This window comes from Sebastes umbrosus, chromosome 13 (assembly GCF_015220745.1).
Source record: "Sebastes umbrosus isolate fSebUmb1 chromosome 13, fSebUmb1.pri, whole genome shotgun sequence".
Classification (NCBI taxonomy): domain Eukaryota; kingdom Metazoa; phylum Chordata; class Actinopteri; order Perciformes; family Sebastidae; genus Sebastes; species Sebastes umbrosus.
The window spans coordinates 29,733,800-29,747,627 of NC_051281.1; the positions used below are offsets into that span (position 1 = coordinate 29,733,800).

A 13,828-nucleotide genomic window follows, 5' to 3' on the forward strand; every position below is an offset into this window, starting at 1 on the left:
TGTAAATAGGAAAAGTTAAAAAGAGGCAAAAATTGCCAAATATTGGTTTCTATTCATGGCCTAAGCGCCCACTTAAAAGAGTACGATGCAAATGTAAATGCTAAGCTGCCTTCACATGATAAGAAACTTGCACTTCGTTCTCAGTGAGGTCGGGCGCAGAGCCTTGCAGAGGCAGCAGATGTAAGATGTCACCAAAAAGAGCGCAAGGAACAGGCACTCGCCGTTTCTAGGCAACAACACTATTTGCTGCTGTTATCCCATCGGTTGTGCTTTGAAAGGTCAGCGGTGGTTTGACCAAGGTCAAAGTTTAAATCATTTGAACTTTGAGCGCAGTGCTCACTGGCAATTTCGAGTCAGTGTGACCTCACATAGCATATATACAGTGTGTGTATATATATATTTTTTTTTCATTTTGGTTCATAGCACATATTAAAATAACAAAGGACGATCACAGAATAATCTTGGTTAAAGGGGTAAATGCAGATTAAAAATCGATATAGCAGCTGATTTACATAGCAATTACTGTAGTCAGAAAATCATTAAGGTCAAGAATTACTCTGGGCAACATTCTGATTCGTGGGAATGAGATGTTTTTTGTTCTGTTTTTCCTTCTTCCTTGGAGAGGAACATTAAGATCACAGAGATAAGTATGTACATGGCTGTATTGTGCAACGATGCGTGTCTGTTTTTGACAGGAGCTAAGCGGGAGCTTGTTTTTCAGAGCCTGCCGCGGTCCTGTCAACACAGCAGCATGTCAGGCTTCTGGAAGTTTTGAAGGAGAGGAGGCTGTTGTCTTTTAATATGCCGTTAATGTAGTCTGGGTGACAGTAGTAGATCTCCTCGCTGGGCCCAAGCGTTATGTGGTGTCACTGACGCTCTCTGCCAGAGGCAAGAAGTGCTGAATGAATTGTGCACGAGTAATATCATCCAAAAAGTAAGATTTATATATTTTCATTAGAGTTTAGTGTCAAATTGTACCATTCAATACCGAGCATGCAATAGATTTGTGGCCTTCTCTTAAAACAAGTTTGGTTTCAATGACAGTGGACCCCACATAGCTTGACTGAAAGGTGAAAAACTAAAGTAAAAGTACAATGTTTTCACAGTATGTGACGAACAGGGCTTTCAACTAACTCTAATGTAAACCCACTAGGGATGTTTATAATTAACCGTTAACCGACATTAAGCATCTTAACCGATTAATGCTATCGGTTAAAACGGTTAAAAGAAATGTTAATAATTAACTCAAAAGCTGAGCGGCTCAGAGGAGCGGCTCGTCTCTTTAAGGAGAAAAGCTGGTAAATTGTACACACACTGCTACACCTACGTTCACAGCTAGAACGCCACCAACAACCTCACACTCACCGCCACAACACACACACGGTCTGTCAGGCACACTCGTTAAAGTTATGTCGCGCTGACAGACTGTATGTGTGTGGCGGCGGCGGCGAGTACGAAGACACCGGCAATGCTAGAGTTGCTACAAATACACACACTGTTTGTTGGAGACTCGCTAAAGTGATGCCGGGCAGACGGGTTAAGAGTCGGTTATCGGTTAAGAAAATGTTTCAAAATTAGCATCCCTAAAACCCACCGGTTATTCGACGGTCGGAGCCAGTGATGTAGTATGAATAGCGTGAGAGTCCGTTCAGGGTGGTTGGGAGGGGTGGTGGATGGGTCAAACAAACACAAGACTTTCAACAAGGAGACCGGTGTTCGTGTCCCGTGTGAAACTAAAAGTAGCGTTGACTTATTCTGTCACGTCAGTCTTTAGTCACGTGACTCGTCGGTATCGTCAGCCCCGCGAGTCGCTAGTCAGTGAAGTTAACATCAACCACGACCGTTTCCTCACCATAACTAAGTGGCTGTGTTGCCTAAACCTAACTTCCTGTAAATGTTTATTTTGAAAGGACACTATGCATATAAAGAGCGTATATTGACACACTGTCCCCGGTCCGTCCAAAAGTAACGGAAGAGGGGTACCTCGTGTGCCGGTCTCTGATGCCGAGGAGCACTGACCAAGTGGCGGTATTATTTGACGAGTTTGGGGGGGGGGAGGTGTTGAGTTTACAGTCAGACTAATCATCTTGTCGAGGGACCAATTAGACGTCATCATTCCATTAGTGGGCCACGCACGGCCGGCCCGGCTATGTCAACAGAGCACAGAGAAGCTCTGATTACAACACACACAGAGGGAGAGAGACTTCATTCTCTGCTCACATTACTCTACTTTATCTTTAAATTACTATAATGCTCTGGATATCGTACAGGGCAACTTTTAATGTTATTTTAAAGACACTGTCTGTTAAACATGTGGGGAAAAGAGGAAACATGAAAAGACTGCTCCAAGAATAAACAGAAACAAAGGATAAAAATAGTGCCACTAAGCCTGTTAGTGAAGGACATGAGTACAGAGTTAGGGTTTCCAGAGTGCACAGCACGTGATCAGTAGTGGGATACAGCACCAACGCGGTCACTGAGGATGATAGGTTAGTTGACATTGAGATAGATAAAGAGAGGTTAATCAAGAATCTGTACTTACACAGTGAAACATACAAAGCGATGAATAGATTATTGGGACAGTTTAAAGCTATTAAGTGTTATGAGAGCCAGAACACTGAACTGCAGTGACAGTATCAGGAGGGGGATGAACCAGCTTGGAGTGGATGAAACCGGCTTCCCAAATTCAGGCTGACTGGCCACTAAATAAAAAGGCTGAATGTAGAAAGGCGCTTAGAATCTAAAGCGATGCAGGAGACTGAAAAGAGGCTCTCTGTGTTATTCAGGTACACACTCTATAAAAGCTATACCCTCCTAGTCAAGGCAGATCCATGTCCCGAGCATTTTAACATCCGTCCCTTACCATTTGCAGTGAAAGGTCAGGTAGATAAAGCACAGAGAGCATCCCAAATAGTTCAATTATGCCACTGAGACAGTGAGTGAGGTATATAACATGCAATTAGAAGGTTAGGTTGCATACGTTTCTTAAGATCCTCATGTTATTAATTACCTGGACCATTTGGTGGACACGAGTCGAGCATTTTGACAACTTGGAGAGCGTTGCACAGAGAATTGGTTCTGTGCGAATTCAGCAAAACTCGATCCAGTGCCTTGTGCAGTTCAAGAGAAAATGAAGTGTCAGTAGGCAGAATGTTTTTGGCATCATTGGACAAATATTCCATAATAACCTTTCAGCATATTGTAATTCAAGTGTTCTGAGAGACTTCTGCTCATACGGTCAAACTAGGGAGCGCTGATCAACGGTTTGGCTGTAAAATGTGAAAGTTTGCTTCAGCTGGTGGGCGGTGCTTGGTATTTCCTCAACTTGATCTCAACATGGTTGCCGGGTCACAAACTTTCTAATTTTGCAGCTAAACAGTACACTACAAGATGTTTCTGAACACATTTTATGAGAGAGATAGTCATTACAGTAATAGATTATTGATTCATATTTGATCAGCGCTGCCTAGTTTGACCGTTTGATCAGAGTTTGCGAGTGACTGACGGTTGGTTGTCTGTGAAATTTTGCAGATGTCATTAGGAGCACCGGAGGACACAGACACACATGAATTTTTTTTTTTCGGATTACCTTTCTCATGCACTACTGTCAGGATATATTGACCGTTTAATAAAAATAATGTTTTTTTAAATCATATTTGCTCCAATTCTACCTACTGCTGCTTTAATGCTGATAATGCACTCTGAGTCTTTCCACCAATGCACTTTTCAACTCAATTTATTTTTTAGCTTTGTGCTCCATTTGCATGACATGCTACCTTCCACAGTTTTGCTTAGAACTGGTTGCAGAGGGTGCTACTACAGCAGGGCGTGCCAAAATTAGATTTTTACGTTTTAGATTTTTTTTTTAATTATTAAAGGTTAGCAATTCATGCGAGCAAGATTATTTAATTATTTACGCCTCTGACTCGCAGTGTTTTTTTTAAGTTGGTCTGAAATGATTTTGATGGAGAACCTGACTTCCTCCACTCGCCTTCATAGGCAGTTTGTTTTAGACAGTTTGAACCCCACAGCCTGCCAAGGGCAGACCTTTCCATCGCCTTCTGTTTTAGAGGAGATAATGATTCTCTTTTACGTGGAATAAGATTGCATTTTCTATCTCTTCTCGTCCCCCTATTCTTCCCTCACCTTTACCTTTCCATCCCTCGCTCCACCCCCACCTCCTCCCCCTCGGTCGGCCACTGCTGGCGCTCCCTCCACGGTGGCGATACTCTATCGCTCCGTCACAGCGCGAGCGAGGGATGAGAGACAAATCAAAACCACCTTATTTCCCCTCAGTCCCTCTCACTGTGCCAGATTGAATTTGAGGTTTTTCATCTTCTTTCTCATCTTTCTCTTTTCCCTGCCTCCCTTGGCGTCCACTCAGAATTACCTGGAACCAGGCCGTCTCACAACTTGATGACGCAGTATCATTTATGCATGTGGAGGGAGATAGTCGTCGGGCCCCCTCGCCGTGGATTCTTTTGACTCGCTTTAAATCCACTGCTTCGGTCGTGCATGTTCAAAAACGGTCAATACCAAAAATCTATCAAGGATCCCATCTTATAAATCTCCATGCATGCAAATGTCCAAATTAGTTTTGCAGGCTTTAATGTCCAGAATTGGCAGATCTTTAAAGAAAAAATGCTGAAGCGTCTTCAGAAGACGTCTGTCTTTGATGTGCCGTTCCTCGCTGTTCTTGAGTAATTTTCTTGGCTCGTGGTCTAAATGTGTTATATATTCCTGTATGTGTGCCATATGTAGACCATGAGATGCCTCTAGATCACATTTGTTTGATAGAAGAACATGTTCTTATCAGTGGTAAACATTAGGTTGGTGTCAGTCCTTCATACTCAAAGTGCATGGATCCATTTTGCTCCGACCAATACTGGAGAAATTAATTTCAGAAGTTGCAGACACCCCTCTAGGACATCGATAGTAGAATACACACCTCTGTACCAAAAAGTGTATGCCTACTGTACTAGGGCTGTCAAAGTTAAAGCGATAATAACGCAAAAAGCGCAAATTTGTTTTAACGCCACTAATTTCTTTAACACAATCGATATTTCGGAGGTTGCGGCAGGCTCAGTTTTAAAGCTAGAGTGAAGATACCGGTATCAGATGAAACTAAAAATCCTAAGGAATCCGCTGGTACTAACCATGTCATACTGCGTTAAATAACGCTCCAAACCTGAGTTAAATTTTGGCGAGGAAAAACTGGCATGGCCAATTTCAAAGGGGTCCCTTGACCTCTGACCTCCAGATCAGTGAATGTAAATGGGTTCTATGGGTACCCACGAGTCTCCCCTTTACAGACGTGCCCACTTTATGATAATTACATGCAGTTTGGGGCAAGTCATAGTCAAGTCAGCACACTGACACACTGACAGCTGTTGTTGCCTGTTGGGCTGCAGTTTGCCATGTTATGATTGGAGCATATTGTTTTATGCTAAATGCAGTACCTGTGAGGGTTTCTGGACAATATCTGTCATTGTTTTGTGTTGTTGATTGATTTACAATAATAAATATATACATACATTTACATAAAGCAGCATATTTGTCCACTCCCATGTTGATAAGAGTATTAAATACTTGACAAATCTCCCTTTAAGGTGCATTTTGAACAGATAAAAAAATTTGCAATTAATTTGCGATTAATCATGGGCAACCATGTGATCAATCACCATTAAATATTTTAATCGATTGACAGCCCTAATGCGTACCTCAACTCAATCCCATTTTGTTTGCTTCTGAACTCAGTTACCAGTCATTTTAACAAAGCAGCTTATATACCTGTGAATATTTTTGATGGCCTTATTGCAAATGTTAAAATAATAGCTTGGGGGAATCAGGCAATGGACCATATTAAAGAAAATATTACTGCCTTTTAAGCCTAATAGGTATTCCTTTAGGCAATGCATAATTTCTTTTCCTTTATTAACGATCGGCCAACCTGATGTATTTCCTAAAAGTCTGGATTTAGATTACTCTAATTTGTCACTTGTGTTCAGCGTTTGGCTGAACTTGATCTGGATGACCTTGGAGGTGCACTCACATTGAGACCTCCACAAACACCCACACAACACAGTATTAGTTTTTTTTTTTTTTTAAATAGTTATAGAATGCTTTTAATAGGGAGCATGAATCTCACCCAACACAGAAATATGAGCATATTACATACAGCGACCAGGTTCTTTTCCTTCCCGTTTGGACTGCGTAGCCATTTACCTCCAGATTTACTTCTCAAGACACACACACACAAACACGCACACTCATACGCTCATTTTATGAATTCTTTGTGGGACTCTCCTCGCTGATTGCACCTGATTTCAGGAATAGTTACAGATTTATGTCTAAGGCGGTCTCATCTGAAAAAATCAAAACTGACAGGCACACTTGCATTGCGTGCTGATTAAACCACACAGCGGTGTCTGACGGAGGAAGTCTGAAGGTGGAAGAAGAAGAAGAAGCATGCGAGCAAAAGCAGTCTTGTTTGATATTTCGTTTTACACTTAGATATGTTGAATCAAATTCTTATATCCACTATTGACCCTTTGCTAAGCCCCGCCCCCCCACTGCTACTCCATCAAGCTGTCAGAGCTAGCATGGAGCCCACACTGTCACTAACTGCATTCCTGAATAAATAAAGACAGAAAGGTCTACACTATGCGTTTGAGGATGTCGAGGCAAAAACAGGTTATAAAGATAGAAGCTTAAAGGTCCCATATTGTAAAAAGTGAGATTTTCAGGTCTTTTAAATTATAAAGCAGGTTTAAGTGACATATAAATACTGTGAAAGTATAAAAACACTCAATCCACGGAGAAATACACACAGCCCGTATTCAGAAACTGTGCGCTTGAAACAAGCCGTTGTGATTTCTGTTCATTTGTGATGTCACAAATCTACAATATTTAGACCATTTCACAATTTTAAACATAAACATGCTAAATGTGTTCCAGTTTATTTCCTGTTGCAGTGTATGTGAATGATATCAGAGGACAGGAAGGAAACATGAACCCAAGCTGTTTCCTAGCAACGCAATTCCGTTGCCATTCTGTTGAAATGAGCTAAAACGGAGCGTTTCAGACAGAGGGTGAATACAGGTATATTCAGACAGACAGTATGAGGAAAATAATGTGTTTTTTGAACATTAAAGTATGTAAACATGTACTAGTAGAATCCCAATATACAAACATGAACCTGAAAATGAGCACAATATGGGACCTTTAAGCCCACAGATCAGTGTAAGAGTGAACCACCACATCACCTGGTGATCGAGACAGAAGACAATGAAATGAAGGAACGACACAGTATCCTGTAAAGCCGGGTAATGTTTGGTCTGTATTCACTGTTCCCTCATTAAAAAAAGCAACAGCAGCATGTGTATACACAAGGTATGCCTTCAGTAGCATGTGTAGCATAGAGCTAACGCTAGTTAATGATGTGCTAAAGCACTCTGCTAATGTTAGCTCCACAGGTTTTTACACAGTAACGTAACGTTTTAGAAACCGATATCTCCTTCCAACCTCTCGGAGTAACAAGTATCACTACTGCACAACGCCCAAAAAGCATTTTCCCCCATAGACCACTGTTGTAAAAGAGACGTCTGTCTGTTGCTGTCTGTGGTCAGGACACCTCGAACTGCAAACAAAGCTGAATATGACTCTTTCTATGAATTTTTGATCCATGGAGGTTCTAAGTGATCTAAACATCTGTGACGTCATCATAATGTAAAGTGTGTGGGCCGAGCAGGAATCCACATCCGGAGCTAGCGGGAGACAACACCACTGAGCACATTTAGTGGGCCGCATACTTCAGAAGTAAACCCAGAAGCTAGAAGGTTTTTTTTTAGCTTATGCTGGGTACACACTACACAAGCCCAGATTTTTTTGGTGGTTCTAAAGATTATCTTTCCAGATATTCCCGTGTTGTGAGGTATGTTAAGACTGTTTTTCACATCCCCCGATCGGATATCCTGTCCCCGAAGACAGCCAATAATGCACTCACGTGAGAAAGAACGATAGCCGATTGAAAACCAAGCTGACCGAAGTGGAAGGACAACCACCGCCATCGTGGCGGCCGCAGCTAATGCATGAGCTAATGTATGAGCTAATGCAAAACGCGAAGCATAAAGTAGTAGTAAGATGGAGCTCAGAAATTGGAGGATCAACTTGTTGATTTGTGGCAACAACACAAGTGTTTATTTAACGTGTCTCCATGACTTCATCCATCCATTTTTCGGGAATTTAAAGTACAAAGTAAAAACTAGCATCGCTAACTCTTCCTGCCCGTCATCCGCCATGTTTGTTTACACTAAAGTCATATTTGATCGCCAGAGATTTTGCAAGATTTATGTTTTTTTTAGTCTGAACTCTTGTTGCTCATGAATGAATCTGTTAGTAGTACAGGAACCAAACTGTTAAACTTAACATAACATGTCGTTATGTGTCTCACATTTTCAAAGTCTGTTAAGATTTGAAAAATCTTTAAATGTGGGCCAGCCTTTATGCACCAGGAGAGTAATTCTCATTGGACTTAATAAGTGCCATCTTGGGGTCCTGTTCATTTTATACATCCGTGGTCGGACCTGGCCGATTCAACATTATGATTGGCCAGTCTGCGTTCGAGGGGCGGGACTTAGCGAAGGGTCAAATTGCCCACATCTGGCCACACCTTTAACATGAATACCGGCTAATTGACAGTGGAACACCAATGTAAGATGTGAAAACTATTCATAGCCAATCAACCCAGTAATGTAACAGAACATCATGCATTGCAGTAGTGAGAACCTGAGAGTAGTCTCACGTGCAGTGGTATAGTGGTTCCAAGTTGCTTGATGAGTGTGTGTGTGGGAAGGGGGGCCGGCGGCAACTGGCACCTGCTACCTGTGAAAAATGACTCTCATCTTCCACTCTATTGGACCTACTCCCACCCCATCCTCCCTTCACCCCACCTTTTCATTTTCAATTATGGGTTGGAATATGAATCTTTAATAGGGTGATAATTGTGCTAGCATATTTGCTGTCACCCACCATTAGCCCAGATTAATTAGCCCATTTAGTTTAGCTTAAGAAAGTGTCTGGCTGAGGAATGGGGCCACTGATGGAAGACGGGTGGAGAGAGAGTAGAATCAGCACAATCTGTTCTATATCACAATGCCATCTTTCTCCTGCTTTCTGTGTGTCTCTGTGTGTCTCTTTGCGTTGTACGCCTCTCTGCCTTTTTCCCTCTTCGCCGCTTTAACTCTGTCTTTCTCTCATCTAACTTACTCTGTTAGTCTGTTTCATCAGTCTGCACTCGTCGGTCCCGCTCCTCAGCAAGATTTTTTTTGTCGCGCTATGACTTTTCAAGTGGTTGGTGAGAGAAAGTGATGGGGGAAGTCATGCAGTTGAAACTTTCTTCCAACTATTAACTCTGTAATTAGCAGTGAGCCAGTGGTGCAACTTTTCCTCTAAAAGGTTCCTGTTGGAGATCATTAATAAACTGATGACCAGCAGGCTGAGATGATTATCAAAAGTAAACCTGGTGGTTGAGACGACTCATCAATGAAATTTGTGATGCAAACAATTTGTTATAGGTTATACGATGTTCAATTTTGTTGTAGTACACTGTCAGCTATTTTGCCATTTTTCAAGTTGCATTATGGGTAATGTAAGTACCTTTGACAAAGGACAAGAATCCGTGGAATCTCTGGTTCTGCTGCATTGATTTTAAACTTTTATTTTCACTTTCCATAGTGAGTCTAACAATGTAAGTCTTAAAGGAACAGTGTGTAGCATCTGTGGGGATCTGTTGGCAGAAATTGAGTATAATATTAATAATTATGTTTTCTTTAGTGTTTAATCACCTAAAAATAAGACTCCTCTCTGGCCGCACTTTGCAGCTAAAAGTTCAACTTTTCCCAACTTTTCTTTGGCCGCACTTCGCTGCAGAATCAAACGACCGCAGTTCGCTGTGCTCGGGAGCAGCTACCGCATCTTTTCATAGACATTGAACGGCAGCTCGCCACAGGCCGCACTTCCCCATTGTACAGCATGTGAATTCAGCATAAGAGCCACATACAATATTTCCTCAACTCAGAAGCTGATGGAGACAGAGCTGAGAGTGAATATCAGACTTAAAGGGACTGTTTGTAAGAATCAGAAATGTCTTGTTAACAGCGACACCTGTGGCCGTTAAGTCAATGAAAGTCAGCGTCCTGTTGCTCGCGCTTGTGCTCGCTCTACATAGACATGAACGAGCATCGTTCAAAACAGTGAGGCGACACATATCAACTAAAAGCACAATATCACTCCATATTTCAGCTGCTTGGCAGTAATGTTAGCTGACCAGACGAAGGTCTCTCCATGAATCAATGCTGATCCTAGTGTTGGCTTTTCCTGCCTCAGCCTCCCGACCGCGGCCGGAGGGAACAGGGGAGACACCGGAGTTTTGGTCGGAGACGATAACATTTCTCTCTGCGGAGCCCCGTCACTTCACAAGACACGGGAAACCTCTGTTGGTCTGGAGGAGCTGCAGCAGTTATTTCTGCACAAACGTCCACTGTACATTCACTAGATATTCTCAGAGCTAAACTAACTCTTCTGCAGGGTGTCGTGTGCACGCATGCACGTGAGAGTTGAGCGAAAGAGTGAGAACGAGCACGGTGTGTGAGTGAAGGCAGGCAGGCAGAGGAGCAGAGTACAGCAGAGACTCCGGCCCTGGAGACCAAAGCTACGGTCTCCCCCGCGTCCTCCGACCGCGGCCAACACTGTTTAACAGACGGGCTTCACTAGATACAACCAAGAGGTTTTGGTGCTTCTGTGTAGTTTGTGTTGGAGTCTTGTCTGAACAGCGTAGCCACATGCAAGTGCGCATGGGACACAGACCCGCAATGATTTATACGTGTAAGAAGTCACAAACAGTCCCTTTTAAATCCGTCAAGTGGCCAAAAACAAGACTCACAATGAATGTTGCTCCACACCTGCTGGATGGCCAAAAAAGATTTTATGTTTTAGAAGTTCAGTCTTGACGGATGCGGTTTTGAACCCCCGGCATTTCACATCCGGAGAGAGACGACCAAGTTGACATTCCTGTCCCCCGTTCATTATTTGCTTATATACCATGTCAAACACTGACAAAGGAGGCTGACAAAAGAGGGTTGCTGGATGTTTGAGTTTCTTAATGAGCCACTCGTTTGCTGCTTTGGATTCAACCTATACATGTAAAATGGGAGCCAGTTGCAGAAAACTGGAAAAACTTCTATAGCCTCAGAGTTGGGAGTCCAACGTTGGCATAATTGGCAGCACAAGCGAACATTGCAGATTGCAGGAAATCAATTGATTCTGTTAGTGTGAAAAATATTGCTTAATGGAGCTTTAATCGCACTCTCCACCTTGGGATAAGTCGTGTGTGTGTGTGTGTGTGTGTGTGTGTGTGTGTGCGGTAATGGAGTAGCTTGGCCATGTCACTAGCTGTATATCTCTCAGCAGGCAGTGGGAAATGAGGTCTAATCGGAGGGATATTAAAGTCACAATAGACTGCTCCTGCTATTAAGGCCTGTCAGCCCTGGCCTCCTCTCTCACCTTGATATCTCTCAGTCTCTGAATATTTATATGCCTACACCGCGGGCTACTTCCACAGTGCAATATGTGCATTTTTCTTTGTGCGTGCGTGCTGGCGCATCAAGTAAATTTATCAGCACTGTAGCCACTCAAGGTCTTTGAATTGTGTTTATGTGCGTGCGTTGTCACTCTGTCCCTGCTTATGCAGTCCACCTTTATGTCCTCTGATCCCTCAGGTGCAGTGGGGGCGAGGCTGCTCTCAGGTCAGAACAAACCCGTGGCCATGGATGTGGATGAGGAGGAGAATATGAGTGAGTCCACTCTAATTTTTCCCATTTTTCTTTCCAGTCAGTCTGTCCTCTCTCTCTGTGTCTGAGCAATACAAATGTCTGCCTGTGTTTTGGTTTCTCCTTTTCTTGCCCGCATGCCTTCCCTCATATGCCCTCCTGCCCTTCTCTGATGTGTAATCAGCGTGAACACATTGTGCTCGCCTATATTTCACAAATACTATCATCGTACCGAGCCCACATTTTATAGAAGAAAGTAACATGCAATACAAGAAATTTAACTAAATACAAATCTACCCTGTACATACAACTATGTTTCCTAAATTTGTGTCTAAATAACAGAACAAGACTCGGTCAAAACTGAGTATATGTCTGGACCGTGTACAGTCAGTCTGTGAATTTGTGGCTAAATTGTTACACAAATAGTCAGTGGTCACGTCTATAATGTTAAATGCAGCGCTGCATGTCCACCAGGTCCAGCCAGGACACTAGGGGGACGCGCTGCTCCACTCAACTGGCTGTTTGAACAGGTGACATACTCGATCGTGGAATGCACTTGATTGGTCCCTGGTTTTCTACTCGCCGTTTCAAACAGGAAACAACATGGCGGCCTGCTTGTAAACTTTCTGTTATTCCGTCTAAACGATCCACCAAAATCTACTTCGGAAAGCATTTTAAGCGAGAAACAGGCTGTGCGACTGTTTAATCTCATTTCATTTTAGAAATAATTTGCCTAATTTGACAGTTTTTTCCAAGTTTCGTGAGCCGGACGCGTCGCGCTGGACGGGCTCATTTGCATAAAGGACTGTTCATCGCCTTTTCATTTTGAAAAAGCAGCAGCCAATGAGGAAACTCCAACCGTCAGCCGACCAATCGTGTAACTTCATCTCTCAGTTACTCAGTGATAGACTTTTTGAGTTGTAGTGCTGGCCCTTTGCGGGGTATAAAAATACTGTTTATATTAGGGCTGTCAGTCGATTAAAATAGTTAATTGCGATTAATCGCACATTTTTTTATCCATTCAAAATGTACCTTAAAGGGAGATGTGTGAAGTATTTAATCCTCTTATCAACATGGGAGTGGACAAATATGCTGCTTTATGCAAATGTATGTATATATTTATTATTGCAAATCAATCAACAACACAAAACAATGACAGATATTGTCCAGAAACCCTCACAGGTACTGCATTTAGCATAAAACAATATGCTCAAATCATAACATGGCAAACTGCAGCCCAACAGGCAACAACAGCTGTCAGCGTGTCAGTGTGCTGACTTGACTATGACTTGCCCCAAACTGCATGTGATTATCATAAAGTGGGCATGTCTGTAAAGGGGAGACTCGTGGGTACCCATAGAACCCATTTACATTCACTGATCTGGAGGTCAGAGGTTAAGGGACCCTTTTGAAAATGGCCATGACAGTTTTTCAACGCTAAAATTCGGCGCAAGTTTGGAGCGTTATTCAACCTTCTTAGCATTAATGTGGCATTAAAATGAATTTGACAGTATTATTGTGTTAACTTTGACAGCCCTAAATTATAGCTCTTGTGTTGCTAATTAAATCCTCATTTAGTTGCCCCTCTCTGATCATGATGACAGCCATCATTTGTCCTTACTTGAACCGAGACACAGAGCAGCGCATGCACACAAAAACACACGCAGACGATTTTTACGGAAACTTTTTAGGGAAGAACTAATCATAACATCTGAGAGGCTTCAGGTCACATTACAGATTCCCTCTACCTCCAGTTCTCTCTCTCCACTCCAGCTTATTGAACTTTAATTAGACATTTCTGGTTTGAACTCGGTAACGGAGCCTCAGAAGGCACGGAATGACACGATTGAACGTGTTTCCCCAATCCCTCCCCCACCTCAGCGGTTCTGAACTCGCCATTCAAAGGGAGCTGTCATCCTGGCAGTGCCCCTCGCCCGCAATACAAACGAACAGTTCCTGTTGTTATGCGTTAAGTCAAATAAGCCGAGTTACAAAATGGT

At 42.7% G+C, this 13,828-nt stretch overlaps 1 protein-coding gene across 3 annotated transcripts in view; it reads left to right on the top strand.

Annotated features, from left to right (window-relative positions):
* The window catches only part of adarb1b (adenosine deaminase RNA specific B1b), a 181,409-nt gene that overhangs the window by 141,096 nt on the left and 26,485 nt on the right, over nt 1–13,828 (top strand). For all 3 annotated transcript variants that reach the window (XM_037789130.1, XM_037789129.1, XM_037789128.1), the window contains one exon: nt 11,778–11,852. In XM_037789130.1, the coding sequence (XP_037645058.1) occupies nt 11,825–11,852 (28 nt within the window). In that variant the 5' untranslated portion in view covers nt 11,778–11,824. The remainder of the gene's footprint in view (nt 1–11,777; nt 11,853–13,828) is intronic.